This window comes from Natator depressus, chromosome 4, assembly GCF_965152275.1.
Source record: "Natator depressus isolate rNatDep1 chromosome 4, rNatDep2.hap1, whole genome shotgun sequence".
Taxonomy (NCBI): domain Eukaryota; kingdom Metazoa; phylum Chordata; order Testudines; family Cheloniidae; genus Natator; species Natator depressus.
In genome coordinates this window covers 84,118,564-84,145,694 of record NC_134237.1, presented here as the reverse complement: position 1 = coordinate 84,145,694, position 27,131 = coordinate 84,118,564, and the positions used below count along the sequence as shown (strand labels likewise).

The window sequence follows — 27,131 nt, the reverse complement described above, 5'->3', positions numbered from 1 at the left end:
TAAGAAGGATATAATTATAAGAAGAAAATTGTGTCCTAGTGATAGTGGATATGGCTTCTTAGTTATTTTACAGATGTATTTCAGGCTTTGTAAATACACTGTAATGAGAACACTTCTGTTACGATGAGATGGAGGTGATTTTTTTTTTTTTTTTTTTTGCATTTGGAAACTAGACACTTTCACAGTCTTGAATATTTCTGCAACTACTAACATTTGTAAAATTCTGCAATGAAAGAAAAAGAGAGAGGGAGAATTTTTGTCTCTTAAGTTTGTGGGAGATATCCCTTCCAAATTCCTGAGCAGAATATGGGCACAACAATAACAACAACACTTTTTCAGGTTTTACGCTGATGTGAATGCTTGCTAGGACAGGACTTTAGAAGTTTAGTTAGTGATGTGTGAATAATAGAACTCATTACATATCTTGGTATTGACTAATGATTTGTTTAAGGTGCTCCTAGTAATTGGGGATGCTACTTTTCAATATCTTATTCTACAGCAGGTATATTTTGACACCTCATTCTTGATAATGTTTCTTCTTTATGGGTATTTTAGTATAGATACACATCTCGTGTAAAATCCTTAAAGCGAAAACCAACCAACCGACTGTAAAGGAACACTTTCAAGTCAAATTTGCCCTCAGATATTCAAATATAAATGTCTTATAGTTTAAAATAATCTATTTAAATATTTCCATTATTTCTTTTAAAATTCCATTGTACATATTTTTAACAAAGAAACATTCCCCTTTTAAGCATTTGTGATCCAAACATTACAGCATGGCACAACTGAGAACCTGAAAATGAAAAACTAGAATTTGACTATAAACTCAAGTGAAACTGACTAGTCAATTTCTAGTGTCCAAGAATTCCTTTTCCCCTCCAGCAAATTAGTATTGATTAGTATTAACAGAGTACTGAAAATCAAATTAGATTATTAAAATCCAAAGTAACTTGTGGCAGCTACGGACAATTTCTTTTTAAAACCATGATTTTTAACTTGCCAGTCCCTCTAATGCAAACCAGATGCTTGGGTGCAATGTGGGGCGACTGTATCATGGAAACAGAACTGCCATTACATTCCTTTATGTATGGATTCTTCCATTTGTCAGATCTGAATAAAACTAAATTCTGTACAACACCTCACATACAGTATTTTATGGTACATGCATTTGTCAGTGTTTAAAGGGCAGGAGGAAAATACTGAATTTAAATGTAGAGCTATGGAGTGTTGGTGAAAATAAGAGGTGAGGAAGGGGTGTGTGACAGAACTCTACTGGCAAAGGCTCCCTTAAGGTATGTCTACACTACGGAATAAGGTCGAATTTATAGAAGTCGGTTTTTTAGAAATCGGTTTTATATATTCGAGTGTGTGTGTCCCCACAGAAGTGCATTAAGTGCATTAACTCGGCGGAGTGCTTCCACAGTACCGAGGCTAGAGTCGACTTCCAGAGCGTTGCACTGTGGGTAGCTATCCCACAGTTCCCGCAGTCTCCGCTGCCCATTGGAATTCTGGGTTGAGATCCCAATGCCTGATGGGGCTGAAACATTGTCGCGGGTGGTTCTGGGTACATATCGTCAGTCCCCCCATCCCTCCCTCCCTCCGTGAAAGCAAGGGCAGACAATCGTTTCGCGCCTTTTTTCCGGAGTTACCTGTGCGGACGCCATACCACCGCAAGCATGGAGCCCGCTCAGGTAACCGTCACCGTATGTCTCCTGGGTGCTGGCAGACGCGGTACGGCATTGCTACACAGTTGCAGCAACCCATTGCCTTCTGGCAGCAGACGGTACAGTACGACTGGTAGCCGTCCTCATCATGTCCGAGGTGCTCCTGGTCGCCTGTGTGAGGTCGATCAGGAGCACCTGGGCAGACATGGGCGCAGGGACTAAATTTTTAGTGACCTGACCAGGTCATTCTCTTAAGTCCGGCAGTCAGTCCTATTGAACCGTCTTATGGTGAGCAGGCAGGCAATATGGATTGCTAGCAGTCCTATTGTACCGTCTTCTGCCGAGCAGCCATGAGATGTGGATGGCATGCAGTCCTTCTGCACCGTCTGCTGCCAGCCAAAGATGTAAAAGATAGATGGAGTGGATCAAAACAAGAAATAGACCAGATTTGTTTTGTACTCATTTGCCTTCTCCCCTGTCTAGGGGACTCATTCCTCTAGGTCACACTGCAGTCACTCACAGAGAAGGTGCAGCGAGGTAAATCTAGCCATGTATCAATCAGAGGCCAGGCTAACCTCCTTGTTCCAATAAGAACAATAACTTAGGTGCACCATTTCTTTATTGGAACCCTCCGTGAAGTCCTGCCTGAACTACTCCTTGATGTAAAGCCACCCCCTTTGTTGATTTTAGCTCCCTGAAGCCAACCCTGTAAGCCGTGTCGTCAGTCGCCCCTCCCTCCGTCAGAGCAACGGCAGACAATCATTCCGCGCCTTTTTTCTGAGCGGACGCCATACCAAGGCAAGCATGGAGGCCGCTCAGCTCACTTTGGCAATTAGGAGCACATTAAACACCACACGCATTATCCAGCAGTATATGCAGCACCAGAACCTGGCAAAGCGCTACCGGGCGAGGAGGTGACGTCAGCGCGGTCACGTGAGTGATCAGGACATGGACACAGATTTCTCTGAAAGCATGGGCCCTGCCAATGCATGCATCATGGTGCTAATGGGGCAGGTTCATGCTGTGGAATTCTGATTCTGGGCTCGGGAAACAAGCACAGACTGGTGGGACTGCATAGCGTTGCAGGTCTGGGACGATTCCCAGTGGCTGCGAAACTTTCGCATGCGTAAGGGCACTTTCATGGAACTTTGTGACTTGCTTTCCCCTGCCCTGAAGCGCATGAATACCAAGATGAGAGCAGCCCTCACAGTTGAGAAGCGAGTGGCGATGGCCCTGTGGAAGCTTGCAACGCCAGACAGCTACCGGTCAGTTGGGAATCAATTTGGAGTGGGCAAATCTACTGTGGGGGCTGCTGTGATGCAAGTAGCCCACGCAATCAAAGATCTGCTGATATCAAGGGTAGTGACCCTGGGAAATGTGCAGGTCATAGTGGATGGCTTTGCTGCAATGGGATTCCCTAACTGTGGTGGGGCCATAGACGGAACCCATATCCCTATCTTGGCACCGGAGCACCGAGCCGGCAAGTACATAAACCGCAAGGGGTACTTTTCAATAGTGCTGCAAGCTCTGGTGGATCACAAGGGACGTTTCACCAACATCAACGTGGGATGGCCGGGAAAGGTACATGACGCTCGCATCTTCAGGAACTCTGGTCTGTTTCAAAAGCTGCAAGAAGGGACTTTATTCCCAGACCAGAAAATAACTGTTGGTGATGTTGAAATGCCTATATGTATCCTTGGGGACCCAGCCTACCCCTTAATGCCATGGCTCATGAAGCTGTACACAGGCAGCCTGGACAGTAGTCAGGAGCTGTTCAACTACAGGCTGAGCAAGTGCAGAATGGTGGTAGAATGTGCATTTGGACGTTTAAAGGCGCGCTGGCGCAGTTTACTGACTTGCTTAGACCTCAGTGAAACCAATATTCCCACTGTTATTACTGCTTGCTGTGTGCTCCACAATATCTGTGAGAGTAAGGGGGAGACGTTTATGGCGGGATGGGAGGTTGAGGCAAATCGCCTGGCTGCTGGTTACGCGCAGCCAGACACCAGGGCGGTTAGAAGAGCACAGGAGGGTGCGGTACGCATCAGAGAGGTTTTGAAAACCAGTTTCATGACTGGCCAGGCTACGGTGTGAAAGTTCTGTTTGTTTCTCCTTGATGAAACCCCCCGCCCCTTGGTTCACTCTACTTCCCTGTAAGCTAACCACCCTCTCCTCCTCCCTTCGATCACCGCTTGCAGAGGCAATAAAGTCATTGTTGCTTCACATTCATGCATTCTTTATTCATTCATCACACAAATAGGGGGATGACTACCAAGGTAGCCCAGGAGGGGTGGTGGAGGAGGGAAGGAAAATGCCACACAGCACTTTAAAAGTTTACAACTTTAAAATTTATTGAATGACAGCCTTCTTTTTTTGGGCAATCCTCTGTGGTGGAGTGGCTGGTTGGCCGGAAGCCCCCCACCGCGTTCTTGGGCGTGTGGGTGAGGAGGCTATGGAACTTGGGGAGGAGGGCGGTTGGTTACACAGGGGCTGTAGTGGCAGTCTGTGCTCCAGCTGCCTTTGCTGCAGCTCAACCCAACACTGGAGCATACTGGTTTGGTCCTCCAGCAGCCTCAGCATTGAATCCTGCCTCCTCTCGTCACGCTGCCGCCACATTTGAGCTTCAGCCCTCTCTTCAGCCCGCCACTTACTCTCTTCAGCCCGCCACCTCTCCTCCCGGTCATTTTGTGCTTTCCTGCAGTCTGACATTATTTGCCTCCACGCATTCGTCTGTGCTCTGTCAGTGTGGGAGGACAGCATGAGCTCGGAGAACATTTCATCTCGAGTGCGTTTTTTTTTCTTTCTAATCTTCACTAGCCTCTGGGAAGGAGAAGATCCTGTGATCATTGAAACACATGCAGCTGGTGGAGAAAAAAAAAGGGACAGCGGTATTTAAAAAGACACATTTTATAAAACACTGGCTACACTCTTTCAGGGTAAACCTTGCTGTTAACATTACATACATAGCACATGTGCTTTCGTTACAAGGTCGCATTTTGCCTCCCCCCACCGTGTGGCTACCCCCTCAACCCTCCCCCCTCCCTGTGGCTAACAGCGGGGAACATTTCTGTTCAGCCGCAGGCAAACAGCCCAGCAGGAATGGGCTCCTCTGAGTGTCCCCTGAAGAAAAGCACCCTATTTCAACCAGGTGACCATGGATTATATCTCACTCTCCTGAGGATAACACAGAGAGATAAAGAACGGATGTTGTTTGAACGCCAGCAAACATACACTGCAATGCTTTGTTGTACAATGATTCCTGAGTACGTGTTACTGGCCTGGAGTGGTAAAGTGTCCTACCATGAAGGACGCAATAAGTCTGCCCTCCCCAGAAACCTTTTGCAAAGGCTTTGGGAGTATATCCAGGAGAGCCGCGAATGCCAGGGCAAAGTAATCCTTTCACATGCTTGCTTTTAAACCATGTATAGTATTTTAAAAGGTACACTCACCGGAGGTCCCTTCTCCGCCTGCTGGGTCCAGGAGGCAGCCTTGGGTGGGTTCGCGGGGTACTGGCTCCAGGTCCAGGGTGAGAAACAGTTCCTGACTGTCGGGAAAACCGGTTTCTCCGCTTGCTTGCTGTGAGCTATCTACAACCTCATCATCATCATCATCTTCTTCGTCCCCAAAACCTGCTTCCGTATTGCCTCCATCTCCATTGAAGGAGTCAAACAACATGGCTGGGGTAGTGGTGGCTGAACCCCCTAAAATGGCATGCAGCTCATCATAGAAGCGGCATGTTTGGGGCTCTGACCCGGAGCGGCCGTTCGCCTCTCTGGTTTTCTGGTAGGCTTGCCTCAGCTCCTTCAGTTTCACGCGGCACTGCTTCGGGTCCCTGTTATGGCCTCTGTCCTTCATGCCCTGGGAGATTTTGACAAAGGTTTTGGCATTTCAAAAACTGGAACGGAGTTCTGATAGCACGGATTCCTCTCCCCATACAGCGATCAGATCCCGTACCTCCCGTTCGGTCCATGCTGGAGCTCTTTTGCGATTCTGAGACTCCCATCATGGTCACCTCTGCTGATGAGCTCTGCATGGTCACCTGCAGCTTGCCAAACAGGAAATGAGATTCAAAAGTTCGCGGTTCTTTTCCTGTCTACCTGGCCAGTGCATCTGAGTTGAGAGTGCTGTCCAGAGCGGTCAAAATGAAGCACTCTGGGATAGCTCCCGGAGGCCAATACCGTCGAATTGTGTCCACAGTACCCCAAATTCGACCCGGCAAGGCCGATTTAAGCGCTAATCCACTTGTCAGGGGTGGAGTAAGGAAATCGATTTTAAGAGCCCTTTAAGTCGAAATAAAGGGCTTCATCGTGTGGACGGGTGCAGGTTTACATCGATTTAATGCTGCTAAATTCGACCTAAAGTCCTAGTGTAGACCAGGGCTGAGGCACCTAAGCCTGCTCAACTTTATGTTGGGGCCAGCACAGACCAGCCCCTAGAATCAGGAAGCTATAACTGGCTCTCTGATGCCCTTCTAGTTGCCCTCGAGTGTGGAGCTCTGATAAAAGGGAAAATCTGCCTTTCTAGCTTTAAATGTCCATGCAGTCTTGTGTGTCATGTGGTCACCAACTTCCAGTCCAGTTGTGGACAGACAGCCTCTTCAGTGCCACGCTGGCCGTGATTTAACATCATGGGTACGTCTGCACAGCATTTTGGAATGAGCCTCCCAGCCAGAGATGACAGACTAGGGAGCGCTCTGAAAATAGCTGTGTAGGTAACACTTGGACGTTGCGGCTCTGGCTGGAGCCTAGGCATAGGCTTCAGAGCCCAAGCTGCAGCTGGAGCTGCAACTTCAAAGCACTTTCTGTACAGCTATTTTTAGACCACTAGTGCAAGCCCCCTAGCCTGAGTCTGCCAATCAGGGCTGAGAGGCTTGCTCCGCAGTGCTTTGTACACGTACCCCTTATAGCATTCGAGAGGATATATGTTCTTATAAATGGCCTAATAATAAACGTAGGAGCTGATCTCACTCCCACTGAAATCAGTCCAAAACCCCAGCTGATTTCAGGCCTGCTCCTGCTCCTACTAAAGGCTGTGTTTTGTTTTGTTTCCCCTAACCAGCAGGAGAAGTGCTGCTCTGTGCTGTCTCTGCTTCCCTCCCCTCCTCCCCCATGGATCTGTTAATAACAATAGTCATAGTCTTACATATTTTATAGCACTTTTCATCTCAGTATCTTGAGATTTATGTCCTATGTTTCTAAATCTAATGCTTCAGGGCTTCAGCTGGTCACCTGGAGGGGTCCCTTCCCCCGCTCCCCTCCAAATGTATTCCGCGGTGGTTTATTTTTGTTTTTGGTTTTTTTATTGGGTTTCCTTCCTCTGAAACATCAGAGATGGCCACAGCTAGAAATGAGACACTGGATGGGATAAGCCAGGGCTCTGATACGTCACAGAGCATATCTCTCTCTCTCTCTGGTGCTTGGCTGGCTGGCTCTTGCTCACCTGCTCAGGGTCTAACTGATTGCCATATGTGGAGTTGGGAAGGAGCTTCCCCCTTGTAGGATTGGTAGTGACCTAGGGGGTGGTGTGGTGTGGAGGTAGGAGGTTTTGCCTTTGGCTATGGTGCAGCTCAGGCCCTCCTGTTCTCTACCTGTGGCATGTAATAGCTTAGTCTTCTGTAGGCTGTAATACTTCGGTATAATTTTGGTTGTTGAGTTTAGTATGCAGGTGCTGAGTGGTGACGGTTGCCTGTGATGGTGGTGAAGGTCAGACTAGATGATCTGGTGGTCCCTTCTGGCCTTAAGCTTTGTGTCTCTAAGCTCTCTTCAAAGTTGGGTAAGCATCATTAATTGTTGCTATGTTCTAGATTGGTTAGACAGAGATTTTCAAAAGCAATCAGTGGAATTAGGCACTCAATTCCCATTGAAAATCAGAGAGAGTTAGGTACCTATTCCCTTTGGAAACTCCCAACCTAAACGACTTGCCCAAGGTCACATTGTGGCAGTGGTAGAGTTGGGAACAGAGCCTTCCAGACTCCCCTCACCACTGGGAAATACGACTGATACTTTTTCTTGTAATCCAAACCACCAGTATGGGGGAGCAACCCAAACAACCACTATAAGCAGAGCTGACAAAGTACTCTTCATCTCTACGTTGTGACCCTGCACATGGTAAAATCCTAGCTCTTGGAAAGAAACCTTACATGTTTTTATTGTGTCGGGATGTTTTTGATTGGCCTGGAAGAAAAACACAGAGGGTAAAATACAGCCCAGCTCTAAACAGCCACAAACTCCCCCTAGTTAACCGGGAGTTGCACCCGTTCATGTTAAATTCCATCCCCACTTCAGATGCTCTGGAGTTTGAACACTGGAACTTATTGCCTGCACTAAATAGCAAGAGTGGTGTATATTCTTCTCCCAATATGCCTGCATTAATGTTAGCTATCTGTTTGCACTGAGAGGAGAAGGACTGACTGACTTGTTTCCTGTTTTCTCTCTAATCTGCATGCACAATTCAGTGTTGCAGGTGTCTAAAACATTACTCCTGGGGGAATTCTGCACCACTGTGTGTGCATGGAATTTATAGCTCTTCTCCTCTTCCTGCCCCCCGCCCCCATTTCTTTGCTTCTCCACAGAAAATGGTGGGGAAGCAAAGGGAAGTTGTGCTGGGCTGTGTGTTGGGGATGCCTGTGGTTGTAGATTGGGGTGGCATTGCCTTCCCTCCCACCCCCCCCGCAACAGGTGTGGTGGGGCTAACAGTGTCACATGCCACTGCCACCCTTCCCCCCATTTCTGCCAGCACAGAGCTGCCCCTCCCCCCCCCCCCCCCAGGAGGCTGTTTCTCCTTTCACTGACTCTGAATATGGAAGCCGCTTCCTGGGTCCTAGTGCCAGTCTGGCTCTCCTGTGTGCTGAGAGCCTTCCAACTTTCTGTACAACAGTGAATGCCTGCAGTGGGGCATAGTAAAAGGGGGAGGGAGATAGGTGGGAAGGAAGGAGGGTGGGAAAGGGAAGGGAGAGGAGAGGGCAGGGGACAGTGGGGAAAGGAAGGAGGATGAGATAGGAAAGAGAAGGGGATAGACAAATCGGGGTGGGGAGCAGGAGCCCAGCATGCACTGTGTCCCCTTAGCAGGAGCAGCAGCAGCTGGGGCTCTCCCTTAAGCAGGCCCATCAAACCCCCACCGTGATGAGCCCCACCCCTCTGCACCTTGACCCCAACCCAACCAAGACCCACTCTCCCAGCAACCGGACCCCTGTGCTGAGCCCCCCACACCCAGACCCCCTCCTGCTGAGCCCCAAACACCTTCACCTAGACTCCCCCTGCAGAGTCCATTGCCTCAGAACCCCTGAATGAGCCCCTGTGCATCCAGATCCCCTCTGCACCTGGACCCCCTACTGAGCTGCCCGCACCCAGATTGCCCCACACAGAACCCTCTTACCCCACACCTGATGTGCGTGGCGCAGAGGGGCAGAGCCCCAGGGTGTTTCTGGAGCAGCCCTTGTCCTGTGTCAGGATCTGGTGCAGCCTCACCACCAAGTCTCTATCCTGGGAGACTAGGAGAGAGGGGAAGGGGCCTACAGGGTGATCTCCCACCTCCATGCAGCCAGGGGCTTGTGCTTCCCATTGCCATGCTGGTGGCTTCACATTTATTTACTGACAGAAAACAATTTGCAGAATTTTAAAATACTGTGCACATAATTTTTATTTTTTTGGTGCACAATTCCTTCAGGAGTAAAAACATGCACAGGGAAATTTAGAGGCAGTTTTGAAAATTTGGTGTGTGATATTCACAGATCACCATAACTAAAACGATTACTGGATTTCAATAAGGTGAATTTATAGAATCAGCATATTGACCTAGCTTAGTCACCTTACTTTAAACTGTCCTGAATATTTTGAATAAAAAACATTTAGCTCAAATGGTGTGGAACATAGCAAATATTTGAATCCTGATTCAGACTTTCACAACTCTAAAATCCATTCAAGTGAAGACCGCACATAAAGATTGTCCTGTGAACTCTAATCAGTTATATTTCAGTTGTCATTTATAGTTTATTTAATAAAAAACCCTATTTATTCCACTGCTGTTTGATAGTAATGTTACAAGTCTCAAAGCTTTAATTATTGCAGATATAGGATTACATGTTTAATGTTGGCCATCTCACCAGGAAATTTCCATTGATTACTGGATGGCTTGTAGGTGATTAAATAGAACACATTGTATCATGAATTAATTAACATTGACCTTATTTCTTTTGATTGGCTGGGATTTCCAGCTGTATTTGGCCGTCTGCATTAACTGGCAGAGGTAAAGTTCCTCTGGCATAATTGCTTCTCTGTACTGTAAATGTTTAGTATTGAATATCTTACAGTTCATATGTTTATGTAATCACAAACTGTAATCAGTTTTTCACTACATCTCGAACTGTACAACAGAACTTTGTAGTGTCTGACAATGGCTTAATGCAAAGAATTTAATTCAGGCCTAGTCTACACTTAAAAATTAGGTCAACCTAGCTATGTTGCTCAGGACTGTGAAAAATTTTGCACCCTGAATGGTGTAGTTACGTAGACATAATTCCTGCTGTAGATGCAGCTAGGTCAACAGAAGAATTCTTCTCAACCTAGCTACTACATCTTGGAGACCCGGATTAACCACATCAGTGGAAAAACCCCTTCTGTTGATGTAGAAAGCGTCTATATTACAACGCTGCAGCTGTGCCACTGTATCAGCTGTAGTGTAGACATGCCCTAAGAAAACGAAAGAATTAAAAACTAGCAACATAATTTAACACCCCTGAGCACATATATGTATGTGTGTGTGTATATTTATATATAAAATCATGCACAGGAAGGCCTGGTGTGCCATGGGGAGTTTGTTATTCTGATTGAAAATAATCGTAACTTGGTTTTGTTTATATAAGAAGTGTTAGTTCATTGGATGTTAACAGTAACTCTGTATTACTTTTCAGTTATGTCACTTAAAACATTTGTTTTCTTTTGCCACCTTTTGGTTGGTTATCACTGCACTATTGCCAGCCCCAAGCATTCAGAAATAATGAATTGTGCCCCATAAAATCATGAGAAAATCACAGTACTTTCGCTAAAAGAAAAGGAGTACTTGTGGCACCTTAGAGACTAACAAATTCATTTGAGCATAAGCTTTCGTGAGCTACCGATGAAGTGAGCTGTAGCTAACGAAAGCTTATGCTCAAATAAATTTGTTAGTCTCTAAGGTGCCACAAATACTCCTTTTCTTTTTGCGAATACAGACTAACAGGGCTGCTACTCTGAAACCAGTACTTTCGCTGTTAATAGGTGTCTGCTTTCATAATACTTAAGGGCTCTGTGTACAAATGCAGCTAACGATTGCACCAGACCACAAATAATTAACAAAAAGAACTTTTCTGGTTTGATGTCCCACTTTTTCACAAAACACCAGACTTTCAGCAGTGAATACTGGTGTCTTGAGCAACCAAATAGAATGCAGGGATTGAACAGGATGCATCCTGCAATCCCTTTACACGGAAATTATCCTCACCTGCCTTGTGTGGAATCTCTTGGCTGTGTTATGATAAATCGCTTCCCCATGACTCGGAGGCTGTTTGTAGGGTCTTCAGGAAGGCACCCCGGTGGGAGATTAACATAATCTATGACCTATTATTCTTCCTAATGGCCCTTCCGAGCCAGCCATCTAGACTGATTGCATTCTGCCCAGAGGGCATTCCCCAGGTGTAAACACATTTGTAATAGATGCATAGACAATATGCCTAACTTCATATACCAAAATGATACATACATACAAATAGGATAATCATATTCAGTGAATCATAACCTTTTCAATTATATCTTATATGACCTGTCTTGCATAAAATACATCATAGTTATGCCATAATCATAATAATAATACTATGAAGAATATGGGATTCAGTGTCACAAATACCATTACCTACTTAGTTAACATTTTAATATACCTCCTTTAAAATCTACATCATCACACTTAACAACTCTCTTTTTTTAATGGACTAACTCTTAATTTGCTTGGCAACTAAGGAATTTCCTTCTGGTTTTGGCAGGATTGTTCCTTCATGTCTTAGTATTGTACATTGTGTATACTTTGCAGGTGTTTTGATGTTGGCCCAAACCTGAGTTCTCTTGTGATGACAGGAGACTGCTTTGCACTTGGTTCTACTGGTAGTATGGTGTTTTGAGAGTCAGTTCTGATATCTATCCGTTGCTTATCGACCTGGGTTCCTTCCATATCCTGCTGATCAGATCTCATCATTCTTCACTCTAGGGGGTACTCAGGGTGGTGAGGTACCATACCACTACCTCCCGTTAGCGTGCCTGCTAGTCTGTGCCTGCTGTGGATAAGCTCCTTGAAACCACCAGCCCCTGGCAACTCAAACACCACTTTCCAAACTTCTGGATGCCTGGCTCTCTCTGTATAGGTATCAATAGGCACACATCAATCCCCAAATACTTGGAGCATTCTCTGTAGTGTCTAACCCTTGTTCCACTGAATACTCACAGGATTACTAGCTGCGCTGTGCCCTAAGGAACAGAACACACCAGCTTGTAAGGTGTGTTTCAGGACCCCCATAGCAATTAAACTTATTCTTGTTTTAACTACAAATATATCAAGTGATAGTGACTAAAAATATCGGAACCAAACAAATAAAACAAGTTTAGTCTCCAGAAGGCCTGTCATGATTTTAACTAACAGGTTAACGTCCTGTCTAGAGAAGTGTTATCTCACCCAAAGTTCTCTTCATCATCTTCATCAACCAGCATTGAGACCCCTTTCTCATGAAGCAAAATCGCAGTCCTTTTGCATCCTCACCGAAAGGTGCCTAGGTGTTTTCTCAAAAAGAAAAGGAGTACTTGTGGCACCTTAGAGACTAACCAATTTATTTGAGCATAAGCTTTCGTGAGCTACATCTCCAAATATAGTCAAGCAAACCTCTGAAGTGCACCCATCAGATAGGGTTCCCTCATTCCACTGCTCCTTTTCTCTTTCGGTTAGATTTTTTCCCTCTGAAGATCTCAAAATCCTTAATTTATATTCAGTTCAGACTGGTGATAGGTGAACCATTGTGAATGATACAATACTCAATTTACATATAATCAGGTAGATGAATAAACATCTTTTGTCTGACAGAAAACCTGTTTCTCACCTCTACTTGTGCCTTATACATTGGTTCAGACTCTAAGAACATATTTTCTGTGTGTGTGTGTGTGTGTGTGTGTATATACACACACGCATGCACACTGAAAATATGTTACAGGTTATATATATATATATATAGGTTATATAGATATATTTATATATATATATATATACACACACACACACACACACACACACACACACACACAAACTCCTTACATAGTATCTGAACATACACCTCACAATGATACTAATAACCACTGTGACCCTGGCTTTCATTTGAGTCCTCACATGACATTATTTGAACCAGAATGTACACAACAGAATCAGGATATTCCTGTAACCCCTTTGACAGTTGGCAGTTGGAGGGTTCTTGGCACACATCCGCATCAAGCATTGTACCAGCTGCTATTAAGGCCTTCCATGGGAGTGTTTTTCGTTTTCAAAAATGGCTTGTCATATTTTCTTGGCTTTTTGCAGATTTCTTTAATACAGTCTTAGCAATGTTAACTGCTGATATGGTTTGTCTGAAGTGACACAGTTTAGGATGCCATGCCCACTGAATTCCTTCACTGCTGTGTACATGATAGGCACTGCAATAGAGTCTGGCAGTTCATCTAGTTCCCAACAGCGGTCTACAATAATGAGGTAGTTTTTGTAGTTCATGGTGAAAAAGTCCATTCCTAATTTGCTTCAAGATCTGTGGGGGATGCTGTGTATTTTCATTGTCTCTTTTTGCTGCGTGGCCTGCATTGCCCCACATGTATCAAAACAGCTCACCAGGTCTCTGAAATCCTTGGCCATGTTGTCCATTATATAGCATCTCTGGGTTTCTGGATTCAGACTTCTATCCAGAATGGCTCTGATGTTTTCTTGAAAGAGTTTCTGTTCTCTGTGATTTACATATTAGGATTCGACTGCCTTTATATAGGAAACTGTCTTGGATGCTCATCTGATCTCAATAGTTCCAGTATTTTTGAGAAGAAGATGGTAGTTCTCCTCCGGTGTTTGGCCATCCTGACAGAACGATGGACATGAGCACTTGTAAACCTTTGTCTTGTGTAGTTTGGTTTGTTCACAGGCTCTGTCCATCTCCTGCCTTGAAACTGAGACAGAAAGCATCAACCAAGTCAGTTACGTCTTTCTGTGTTTCTGTTAGATTGAGTATCTCATTCTTGTTCAGTGGCCATAATTTCATGCTGCAAGATTGCTCTAGATAAGAACTCGGTTTTGCACATCTTAGTCCCTTTCTTGTAGTATACATCTAAGCTGTAGGGTTCTGTAGACTTTCAGAAGTATGTGCTGAAGCTATTTTGGGATCACAAGCAGTAGCTTTTTTAAAATGCTGTCTAGTGATTTATGGTCATTTTCTACTCCATGGTATCCCAACTTTGAACATACTGGATGAAATGTTCATGTGCAAACTATTGCAAGACACTCCGTTTCCATGTGAGCTTGTCTTTATTCCATTGGTGGTGATAATCTTGATGCAAAAGTGTCACTTTTGTCAGTTTTGTAGGAGTGATGCACCGTCTCACTGGCATCACACTGTCTGGTTGTCTCTTTGTTCACATAGTGATATTTCAGGATGGGATAGTCAGTCTCTAACTCCTTGACACATGTGATGGCTGCATCATGTTGAAGTAACCATGTCCAGGCTGCATCTTTGTCCAGTAGTCACCACAGGAGTTCACACACATCTCAGATGCTTGGAAGAAATTTTGTCAGATAGCTTACAAATCCTAATAATCTCTGAACTGATTATATCTTCATGTGCTGAATCAGGGGGCCAGGTTGTAGCCCTTGGGAGGTCAGCAAGTGACCCATGTCTGGTGCTGCAGTCAATCACAATGCCATCTTATTTTTATTTCATTTTAGGTGTATTTGCCTGGCTTTTTCTAGTAGACCGATGAGGTTATGCTTATGTTTATGATCTGCCACAGCCTCTGCCATGTGTCCCAGCATCCATATACCAGAATATCATCAGATACCACTCTGATCCCTGCTAGTCCTGTTAGTATGTCTTGCTGGCAATGTTGATATTCTTTTGCTTCAGGTTTGATCCCAAATGGCATTCTCAAACACCTGTTTCTTTCCCTTCCTTCTTTTTCCCACTCCTTTATTCACTTTCCCATTCCTCACCTCCCTCTAACCTTAACTTAAAACTAAAACCAACAATAGTAATAAAACATATAATAAACACAGCTTTGCCAGTGCTTCACCATGTGTTTGCTAACATGTTATAGCCTCATCCTCCACCCTTGAATTCAGTGGGACTACTCATTTTTTACAAGTGTTTGCAGAATCAGGGTTTTATGATACCCATGTTAGGGGAAGGATGTAGTAAATAGCCAATTACAGAATGAAAGAGAAAATAATCAAAACCAAATAGAAATGAAGTGAGAAAATGTACAAAGAAATGTGTGTGTGCTTGGCTGTGTTTTATGTCTCTGTTCTCTCTAGCATTAAGCAGCTTGACAGATATGGTCAGCTGATACTTGCAAATTCTACTGCAGCAGACTCTGGTGAATATAGTTGCTGGCTTCTTCTGTGTAATGGCTATAGCTGCAAGAAGGATGAGTCTAAAACTGGCTCAACATACATCTTTTTCACAGGTAATGGATTCATTTGGTTTATAAACTGAAATGCCTGGGTTATCTGTCCACAAAGCAGGATTAGCATATTCATTTCCATTTTCCTATCCATATCCATTTCATGATCTGTATCCAGACGTTGTTCCCTAGTGGATACCAAGGGATACATTACTGGTGGAGTGAGCAGGAAATTAAGCAAATAATTAACAATAATGTGATTTGTGTGTCTACTTCCCTGTGCTTTACTCTAAATATATACCCAAAACCATGTCTAGGGAAGCAGAAAGTGGATCGTTTGCAAAAATCAGATACAATATTCTACTTTTGGAATCTGCAATAAAACTTTAACAATGCAGGAGTCCATCCCTCTTGTTTTATTTCCTTCTGTAAAAACTTCTGCGGGAGAAAATAAAGTAATATGTTAAGACGCATCTTCTCATGACATTCTAATGCAAATACGCTTTTCCCCCATGCATATTACATTCCCAGGGTGGAATCCTGGCCCCATTGAAGTCAGGATTTCACACAAATTTTTTGCATCTCACACATTAGCCTTATAAGATGAGCCACTACTGCAAATATATGTACTAGCCCACAAAGCTTGCAGTTAACCGCTGCCCTCGTACTTAGATATTAATGGTTGTTGTTAGGGCTGTTGATTAATCACAGTTAACTCATGCAATTAACTCAAAAACTAATTGTGATTAATTAGAGTTTTACTGGCAATAGAATACCAGTAGAAATGTATTAAATATTTTGGATGTTTTTCTGCATTTTCACATATATTGTACTCTGTGTTGTAATTGAAATCAAAGTGTATATTTTTGATTACAAATATTTGCACTGTAAAAATGATAGAAGAAATAGTATTTTTCAATTCGCCTCATACTAGTACTGCAATCTTTGTTGTGAAAGTGTAAGTTACAAATGTAAATTTTTTTTTGTTACATAACTGCACTCAAAACCAAAACAATGTAAAATTTCAGAGCCTATAAGTCCACTCAGTCCTTCTTCTTCTTCAGGCAATTGCTAAGACAAACAAATTTGTTTACATTTACAGGAGATAATGCTGCCCTCTTCTTATTTAAAATGTCACCAGAAAGTGAGAACAGGCATTTGCATTGCACTTTTGTGGCTGGTATTGCAAGGCATTTACGTGCCAGATATGCTAAAAATTCATATGCCTCTTTATGCTTTGGCCTCCATTCCAGAGGACATGCTTCCATGCTGATGACACTCGTTTAAAAAAAATGCATTAATTAAATTTGTGACTGAACTCCTTGGGGAGAATTGTATGTCCCCTTCTCTGTCTTACCTGCATTCTGCCATATAGTTCATGTTATAGCAGTCTCAGATGATGACCCAGCACATGTTCATTTTAAGAACACTTTCACTGCAGATTTGACAAAACACAAAGAAGGTACCAATGTGAGATTTCTAAAGATAGCTACAGCGCTCGACCCAAGGTTTAAGAATCTGAAGTGCCGTCCAAAATCGGAGAGTGTCGAGGTGTGGAGCATACTTTCAGAAGTCTTAAAAGAGCAATACTCCAATGCAGAAACTACAGAACCCGAACCACCAAAAAAGAAAATCAACCTTCTGCTGGTGGCATCTGACTCAGATAATGAAAATGAACATGCATCGGTCCGCACTGCTTTGGATTGTTATCAAGCAGAACCTGTCATCAGCATGGCTCCTCGAGTGGTGGTTGAAGCATGAAGGGATATATGAATCTTAAGTGCATCTGGCATGTAAATATCTTCCAACGTCAGCTACAACAGTGCCATGAGAATGCCTGTTGTGATAAATTAAGGGGGTGGGGGAGTAGCCCCTGTTTATGAACACCCAGCCAGCCAGTTAGCTGTAAAATCCCTCTTGGTGTCTATTCTCTGCTTGCTTTACCTGTAAAGGGTTAACAAGCCTACAGGTAAAAGAAAAGGAGTGGGTACCTGACCAAGAAAAAACAGCCAAATGCCATTCAGTGGACTGAGAAGTGTCAGACAGCCTTTAACCAGCTTAAGATGACCCTTAAGTCTGACCCTGTACTGAGGGCCCCGAACTTTGACCAACCATTTGTCGTAACCACAGATGCGTCCTCGCGTGGTGTAGGAGCAGTTTTAATGCAGGAAGGACCAGATCAGCAATTCCATCCTGTCATGTTTCTCAGCAAAAAACTTTCTGGGAGGGAAAGCCACTGGTCAGTCTCTGAAAAAGAATGTTACACCATTGTGTATGCTCTGGAGAAGCTACGTCCATACGTTTGGGGACGGCGGTTCTACCTGCAGACTGACCATGCTGAAGTGGCTTCACACAGTGAAAGAGACAAAGCCCTGGTCTACACTGGGGGCCAGGGGGGATCTATCTAAGATACGCAACTTCAGCTACGAGAATAGCGTAGCTGAAGTCGACGTATCTTAGATCGACTTAGAATCACTTACTTCGCGTCCTCACGGCGCAGGATCGACAGCCGCCGCTCCTCTGTCAACTCCGCTTCCGCCTCTCGCCCTGGTGGAGTTCCGGAGTCGACAACAGAGCGATTGGGGATAGATTTATTGCGTCAACACTAGACACGATAAATCGATCCCTGATAGATGGATCACTACCCGCCGATTCGGCAGGTAGTGTAGACGTGGCCTAACAAAAAACTCATTTGATGGAGTTTAGCTCTCCAAGACTTCGATTTTAAAATACAGTACATTTCAGGAGTCTCTAACAAAGTGGCTGATGCACTCTCCCAGAAAGGTTTCCCAGAAATCAGCCGGGTAAAAATGTCTCTGCAATCTAAGTCAGTGTAGGCCTTGAAATGTAAAAAATACTGTTTAGTTCTTCATGTAATTATTAGTAAAATTAGAGGTGCATGAATCTTATTAACTCTGTTTCCTAGACCTCCAGGAAGAAATCCCAGCCGATGTGGACCCGACCTGAACCAGGCTGGCCAGCACTGTCTGTAATTTGGGGGGCATTTGATAAATGAAGGTGGGGGCGGTTTATGAACACCCAGCCAGCCAGTTAGCTAGCTGTAAAATTCCTCTTGGTGTCTGGGTGTCTGTTTTCTCCTTGCTTTACCGATAAAGGGTTAACAAGCCCACAGGTAAAAGAAAAGGAGTGGGCACCTGACCAAAAGAGCCAATGGGAAGGCTAGAACTTTTAAAGTTGGGAAAGAAACTTTCCCTTTGTCTGTTGTTCTCTGGAGAAGGAGACATGGAGCAGCAATGCTATGTAAGGCTTGAACCACGTGTGAACATTCATCTTCCATACCTAGAAGAAATTCTTTGGATAGGGAATGTTTAGTTAGACACAATCAGGTTTATTTTGGCTTCTGGATTTCCTCTGTGCTAACCCCAGATGCTTTTGTTTGCTTATAACCTTTAAGCTGAACCCCCAAGAAAGCTATTTTGGGTGCTTGATACTTGGAATTGCTCTTTTAAAATCTAGCAAAAGCCCAAGTTCCAGATGTATTTTCTTTCTTTTTGTTTTTAATAAAATTTGCCTTTTTTTAAGAAGAGGATTGGATTTTGGTGTCCTAAGAGGTCTGTGCATATGCTTTTTAATTAGCTGGTGGCAACAACTAATTTCCTTTGTTTTCTTTCTCATCTCTTCCCCGGAGGGGGGTGAAAGGGCTTGAGGGTAACCCACAGGGAGGAATTCCCAAGTGCTCCTTCCTGGATCCAAGGATTTTTTTTTTTTGCATTTGGGTGGTGGCAGCGTTTACCAAGCCAAGGTCAGAGAAAAGCTGTAACCTTGGGAGTTTAATACAAGCCTGGCATGGCACATATTAATTTTTAGAATCCTTGCAGGCCCTCACCTTCTGCACTAGAGGTGACAGAGTGGGGATTCAGCCTCGACACCTGTTCTCACTTTCAGGTGACATTGCAAACAAGAAGCGGGCAGCATTATCTCCTGCAAATGTAAACAAACTTGTTTGTCTGAGTGATTGGCTGAACAAGAAGTAGGACTGAGTGGATTTGCAGGCTCTAAAATTTTACAGAGTTTTATTTTTGAATGCAGTTTTTTTTACCCAACACTACATTTGTAAGTTCAACTTTCATGATAAAGAGATTGCACTACAGTACTTGTATTAGGTGAATTGAAAAATACTATTTCTTTTGTTTTTTTACAGTGCAAATACGTGTAATTAAAATAAATAAAAAGTGAGCGCTGTACACTTTTTGTATTCTGTGTTGTAATTGAAATCAATATATTTGAAAATGTAGAAAACACCCCAAAATATTTAAATAAGTGATATTCTATTATAGTTTAACAGTGCGATTAATTGTGATTATTTTTTTTAATCTCTTGACAGCCGTAGTTTTTATGCAAGTCAAAAACAGTCTAGTATTATTACCTAGTACACTGTTAGTGATTAATTCAAATGTTTAATTAATTATCCTAATGGGAAACATTAGGAATGATAAAAACAAACTTTGCAACCTGATTAGAGCTAAACCAGTTTTAGCTGACAAATGCTTCAGTGTTATAGCATAAGATGACTAAGATAAGATTGTTTGTAATAAGATTCAGAAATAAGTTGGAGCCATGGGATTGTATGGAAGCCATTCATTGAAACAACCTTGGAACACTGACTTCTCTTTCTTTTCAAAAGGTTGGAATAATCAGATAAGCCACCTTACAACATAGAGTTCAGGCTGGAAATATTAAGGAGTTTAAGAATTGCATTTATAAGCAATATGTCAACATATTAGAATACTGCTTGTTTTTGATGACTTAACAGCACTAAAATGTTTGAATTGTTTAGTTACATAGAGTCTAAAAACAATTAAGTATTTCAAAGTCTGTATCTACAATCTTAGGTATTTCCAAGGAACCTTCCTGCTGGTACCCAAGCACAATACAAAATAAAATGCTGTCAGAGGCCATAATAAAACTCCTGGTGTTTTTCTACTTACCCCTTTGAAAAAGGGTGGATGAATTTAAGTAGAGCCAGATAACTCATTAGGACTTTTTTTGTGTAATTTTGCATAGTTTCAAAAGCTGATCCCAAAATTGTTGATGGTCCTTTTTCTTTTTTTTAAAGATACAATCCCTCCCCCCATTTTATGAAACAGGCAAAGAAGGCTACATTCCTTTTTTTTCTAAATGTAGTGATGAAAGCCAAACTGCATATTAGTTTGTCCAAGTCAGACATGTTTTTACTTTTTTAAAAAAACAAGTCCATGGTGACAGATTTAATTAATTGTAAAGTATGTTAAAATGATTGTTGCCAGATATTTTGGACACAGAAATAAATGTCTGCTAATGCAAAATCTAAACTTAATTATTAGTAAATTTCTCCTCCCTTATGTTCATTTTTTATATATTAGAAGACCATTTACATTTAAATTTTTTTCTGATATGAATAGCTAAATATTATATTGCATTACTTTCTTATATAGATAAAGGGGAGCTCTTTGTACCTACTTCCAGTTATTTCGAGATTGTCTACCTGAACCCAGATAAACCAGCAGTAATCCCTTGCAGAGTGACCATCCCATCAGCAAAAGTAACTCTGCACAGGGAGTTTCCAGCAGAAGAAATCAAAACAGATGGAACTAACATTATCTATGATGTGAAGAAGGGTTTTATCTATCAGCACCCCACCTCTGACCATATAGGAGTGGTCTATTGTAGAGCAGAATCACAGGGAGCACCTCAGATTTCCATCAAGTATCAATTACTGTATGTGGAAGGTAAGATGAATGATTTCCATAGATTTACATTCAAGCCCACTTCTCTTGCTGGAGTTGCTTATAGGGCAAGATTTCAAATGTGAATTTGAAAAAAACCCGAAACCCTAATTTTAATTATGGAATTTTGCAAATTGTCTGATTTTTTTAAAATAAAAATGTACTTTTCAAATTAAATCTGTTTGTAGAACATCTTGCCAGAATTTATGCTAATATAGGAAAGCATAAGGCTTATATTATTAAGTTAAAAATTAGGTGCACACTTGTAAACCATTTTATTGTGGCTGGATAGGAACCTGTGGTGCATAATAAATTCCAGCAGCAACTGGAGGTAAAGAGGATAATAGAGAATGTGGAAGAGCCAAGATAAATCAAAGCAAAACTTGTTAACATTTTTATTGATTTGGGACATTTATTTCCTGCCTCCTACCCACACCTTTCATTCAGTTCCTAGTGGTCCACCATCAACAACAATCGTGGCATCATCCAACAAAGCAGAAGGTGGTGACAACATTAATGTTCTCTGTATAGTCCTTGGGGAACCAGACGTAGAAGTAGAATTCAGTTGGAAGTACCCAGGGGAAGAGGTAAGACACACAATTCTAACTTGGAAGTGCATTTTTTTTTCTTAATAAGAGTAAACTCTCATAATACAACATTTTAAATACCAGGCAGTGTTTTCTAGCTGGGGAAGGCAAGGTGGATCAGAGTGCATTGCTCAGCTCTAGGCACCAGCAAAGCAAGCACGTGCTTGGGGCGGCACAATTCCAGGGGCGGCGTCATTCCGGCCATCCTCTTTTTTGGCTTGGGAAGTTGCGCCCTCGGAGCTTGGGGCGGCAAAAAACCTAGAGCCGGCCCTCGTAGTAAGGTCATATTAGGAGGAAGCAACATACAATCTCGTTGATTTTTAGCCCATTTTCCTCAGTGGGGGCCCAAAGTTAGTTGTAGAAATGCTCTCTAACCTGAGAGCTGTATCTGGGATGGTAAAATCAAGCTGGTGAGGTATGATGGGAAACAGTGAACGCTTACCTGGTCACCAACTTCTCTCAAACAAGAAGTGATTTGTCCCTTGCTTAAGAAATTCTCTTGATGATGGCAGTCATCATTCTCCTTTGGGGAAAAATTATGATATGGTGAAGCATAGTTGCATCGAGAATTTTTTGCTATTCTTTGTCTGTTGTATTGGATCATATCAAATGCTTCTATGAGGAGCTACCACTGAAGAGCCATTTGGAAACTTTTGTGCTGTTGGTGGTGGTCGTGGTGGTTCTCACGTGGAGCCTATTACATGTTTGTGCCATTTACTGCGAGGTTCAATTCAACAAACTCACTCTGATCTCCATAGTCCTAGCATTGGAGGATATTTATGTTATCAGTAAGTACTCTTCCCCTTCTGTACCACGCTGACAGTCGACAATAGCTTTACACTTGCAAACCTGCCCTTGGTTTGAACTTCAGGTGGCAGGATGTTCTGGCAGTAATTTCCTCCACTGGTCTCATCACCCTGGCCATGAGGTCCAAGAGTTAAACACAGTTGGTACATAATTGTAAACGATACTGATGCCTCTCTGGCACGATCAGTATGTGATGAATTTAAGCTTCTATAAGGAAAAATAAAAGTTCTCCAAAGAAAACATCCTAAATATAAGCAGCTCCAGTGCTAGGCATAGTTTGCAGATTGACAAATACATGAATTTATCACTCTTGCTGTATATGGACGGTCGTGGTCAGCATACATCCATCCATCTACTGCAACAAACAGTTTTGCTTACAGCAGTTATACTGGAACTGGAAGGGAACGATCCTGTTGTCAGTTTTCTGCCCAAGAAGAATGAATATGTGTCTCAGTAGCTCTGTGATTTATGTTGCATTGAGGTTTACACTTCTAGCAAGGTTAACAATGTATCATATTGTCTTAGTCACATATTTAGTAACTTTTGTCAAAGGAACTATTTTAAGTGCAACCTTTTTGAATTGTTTTCCTTGAATTCTTCCTTTCTTTCTTCTTTTGAGAACCACAGTTCCTACAACCTCCAGTGTTTTCAGGGCTAGGGCAGTTTAACAGTGTTCTTCCCATTATTTGATATTCACTGTGTTTTCTGTAAGAAAAAGCCACCAGAACTGTTGAGTTCCATCAGATCTCTCCTCCTACCGGCCTGCCCAGTTTCTGCAAAGCACAGAGGCTATTAAGCGACAGGGCATATTGGACTCAGATCAGGGGAGTTGAGAGAGGTTGTGAGGGCACAGAAAAGAAGTGGGGCTCAGCCCTGCTTCTCAGAGTCCTCATTTCTTCCACCTTCTCGCAACTCTATGACTGCTGCCTCATGCATCTTTTATAAATAGGTACTGATCTATATTGAACTTTGTTGAATGGAGAGAAAGGACAGAATGTGGAGGAGCAGGTGAGTGGGTGGAAGATGCGAAGGAATGGGGCTGGCTAGGGAAAGATACTGAGAGGATACTATCGACATCAATAGCTGTCCAGGCTGAGAAATAGCCAATAAAATAACTGGAAAATTCTTCCAAACTAAAACTTGATTGGATTTGAGTTAAGGTTGCTCTAGTACAAATCCAGCAACTGAGGCATGTGAATGATAGCTGGCTTATCTGGTGTTTTCCTTGAATTTTTTGTAATTGTGTTTGTGGAATTTGCACTTGGGCAACCTTAAGTGCTCATCAACTCTTAAAACTTCTATCAGTTTATATTTCTCAGGGATGTAATATTTTTGCTGACAAGTAAGTAGGAGGTAGTTAATGAAGAGACTCTCAAGTAGGCTTGGAAGCATTAGATTTTTATCAGTAAATGTCAGTAGACGTTGATTTCACCATACACACACAAACCGACAAAAATATTTCCATCAATAACAATTAAAATTTCCAGATAGGACAAGTAAGAAATGCTGAGAACTTCTTAGGGTTTGATTTAACAATATTTACTTTGTCTATTTTGACATGTGATATTGACAGTTTGCTTGTTAACGGTTATAGAGCTTTTTAACTCTTTGAATCTCAACACCTACTGTCATTAAATGTTTGAGATCCCCTCATTATCTGACTCCATAAATTCCCACAACTGTGAAAATTTAAAATCAATAACTAAAAAAAAAAAAGCTTAAAAATAAACATCGCTACTATCTGCTGAAATTATTAAAAAAATCAAATTCTGCCAACCCTACTTTACAGTATTTTCTAGCTGAGATTATTCATTTTGCAATGTTATTGCTGATGTAAGAATCTGCCAGTTAGCAGTTAACAGGTGACGTGCTCTTAACTAATAATTGATGACTGGCTTGATTGACTTGTTGAGAGTAGCCTGGATAACTGACTAGACAACTGCTTAGACACTAGACTGACTAGACAGCTTCTTAGACATTGGCTCCTCTTTCCTGTGCATAAGTGCAGATTGGACTCTCTTTGGCTAATGTACTGGTCTTTGCACACCATGACAGTTGGCTTTTAGCAGTTTTTCTCCTATTAAACTAATCTGAAGGTGAATATGATGTCCTGAGGTCCTATATAAATAATCTTGGCATTTGTAAATGGCTACTAAATTAACACTAGAAAGAGACACTGTCTATTCTTAATCTATATGTGATACATCTTACTTTCCTTCCAAAGGTGCCTCACTCTTATGGAAGAGAGAACATACACTTTAAACATGTTTGGGTTTCATTTTCTTTACTTTTTGGCGTAAACATACTGCAGAGCTTGAAGATATTTTCATTTCCTACCAGGTTCATCCTGGTTGCTATTGTAGCACAAGCCAACATGGTTACAGTTTTGTTCCCAGCATTGTGGATGCAAACAGAAAAAGCTATTGCTGTCTAGACATTTACATTGTAAGCCGACAGCAGGATATCGCTGCATTTAACCGCCCCCCCCCCCCATAATTTGCTACCAGAGACTTGTGTTTTCAGTTCTTTACATCAAATTTTTCACATAAACATTTGGGTCAATTTCTGCCATGTCTCTAACCTCATTGGACGGTGGGGGTGAAGTGAGAGTCAGGGGACACTGGCCTACAGAAAATGTCCTTTAACATTTTGATTTCTCAAGATAGAATTTTTCCCATGAAATCAGCCAAATGGCTTTCCAACTCTTACGTGGGAACAGGCAGCTATCTGAACATCCTTGCTTGCATTTTAGCTTGAATATTTCAGAAACATCTTGATGGAGGGCAACACAATAACTCTTTTGGATGGTATAATACTGTGCTGCCTAGAAAGTTCTTGATGAATACAGTGTCAGCTGTAAAATTAACACAAGGGTCCTCTCTACACTACAGAAATGGTGGCAGTCCAACTATAATGTAACAGTTTTATCCTGTGTGGATAAAAAAAAATCCACAGCCATGTTAGGGAAACAAGCTTTCACCCTAGTAGATACCAAGTCTAAAACATGATTTTCTAAGATAGGTATCGTATCTGTTCACACAGGCATGGGAAAAGCATTAACATAAGTGGGCCACAACCATAATCTGACTGATATAAACGTGGCTGTTTTTGTAGTTTAGATAGGGCCACAGTTGTAAATGTACTGGATCAGCCAAATAGTCCAAACCTGCGTACCTGGGAATTTCAGAATGAAAGTCTTCCTATCCGTATCTAGCACAAGAGGGTGCAGGTGGCTGTGTTAACACTGAAAATGAAGGCATGAATGCAGAGGGAGAACGTGCAGTTTGGTTGTGGCTTCAAGGGGGGACAAGATTAAACTCAAAGTGAATTTAAAACAGGGATTTCTAAATGGAAAAGCTAAAATGAATACAACGGTAGTGATCAACCTTGCCTGTAGCTTTTATTTTAGGAAAATTGCTGTAATGGCTGCTAAACACCCTCAGCTTCCTCACTTAATTAATCTGACTTTCAGACTAGATTCATATGTCTGAGCATGTGTTTTGGATTTTGAAATGAAATACTGTTAACAATATACTGTCACTAAATAGCGTTTGCAGAATTATACATCATCATTTCCTTATGTGGGTGTTTTAAAAACAGTATGAAAGGCCTGTGATTATCCAAGATTCTTGGAGGCTGATCAACAGAGGAATTGGGCATACCACAAGAATCTCCAAGAGTGTTATTGCCATTGAAGATTTTGAAACCATTGATGCTGGCAACTATATTTGTACAGCTCAGAACCTACGAGGACAAACCACAGTAGCCACCCGTGTTGAACTGACCTGATATGTGGAGTCTGTGGACACAGAATGAACAAACAGTATGTTATTGGACACATTAACCCTTTAGTTTCTTTTTATGAATTCTGAGGTGGAGGTTTCTGTCAATATCTCTCTCCTCATGTCCTTACATTCCACTTCCATTAGAGAGCAGAGATCCTAATGCTTAGCAATACTCAGGAGAATTGGATTGAAACCCATGTATTAAACCTTTGTAGCCTGATTATGCATGTGGCTCCCAAGTGCTCCTAATACAGTGATAAATCTTTGGCAGGGAGAGTCTATATACAAATAACTTTTATGTTAGGTAAATATAACCACTATTAAAATGTTGATTGTGCATTATTTTCATGAATGCTGACAGGAGGATATAAAATAACTTTTTAAGTAGACCCACCAGCATAGGTATATTTTCTTCTTTGTCATGGTGGTGATTTTAACACTTTGTACATGTAAAAATATTAAATTTCTACTTGTTATAGAAAATTAGTCAACAGTGATTACTCTTCTCTGGTTTGGTAGACCTTGATTAAATTTCTTTACTGAATATTGACAAAGTTGTATAAGTGTGTGGTTTTACTGTTTGCTGTCATACCTGAGAGATGGTTAGGATTGAGTACATGCTAACTTTAAATTGTGATAGCACTGAACATTTTTTAAAGGGAGGTACTTTTAAAAAAAATTATAGTTAACAGGTAAAATATTTTGCATTTTTGTCTTAGGGTATTTCCAGTTGTATATCTTGCTCTTGCTCTTATGTAGTTAATTTTAAAATGCCCGCCCTCTTTAGCATGGGAGTTTAACTATTGCTACATAGTAGAGATATGACTTGGCATTTATAAGCAATCTTTCACAGGAGAATATAAGCAGAACATATTGATTTACAGTACTGATTGAGAAAAGA

At 42.1% G+C, this 27,131-nt stretch overlaps 2 protein-coding genes across 3 annotated transcripts in view; one reads left to right on the top strand and one right to left on the bottom strand.

The window, feature by feature from the left end:
- PDGFRL (platelet derived growth factor receptor like) overlaps nt 1-26,761 on the top strand; it is a 58,625-nt gene extending 31,864 nt beyond the window's left edge. The window contains exons 3-6 of one of the 2 annotated variants that reach the window (XM_074951332.1): nt 15,237-15,388; nt 20,761-21,054; nt 21,499-21,638; nt 26,046-26,761. In XM_074951332.1, the coding sequence (XP_074807433.1) occupies nt 15,237-15,388; nt 20,761-21,054; nt 21,499-21,638; nt 26,046-26,234 (775 nt within the window). In that variant the 3' untranslated portion in view covers nt 26,235-26,761. The remainder of the gene's footprint in view (nt 1-15,236; nt 15,389-20,760; nt 21,055-21,498; nt 21,639-26,045) is intronic. The other variant, XM_074951333.1, reaches the window with a different exon arrangement.
- LOC141986054 (uncharacterized) lies at nt 207-5,522 on the bottom strand. The gene is made up of 3 exons (XM_074950220.1): nt 5,117-5,522; nt 4,220-4,528; nt 207-223 (listed from the first exon to the last, which is right to left on the bottom strand). Exons 1-3 carry the CDS (start codon nt 5,520-5,522, stop codon nt 207-209), a joined length of 732 nt encoding a protein of 243 aa, XP_074806321.1.
- Nucleotides 26,762-27,131: the final 370 nt, after the last annotated feature.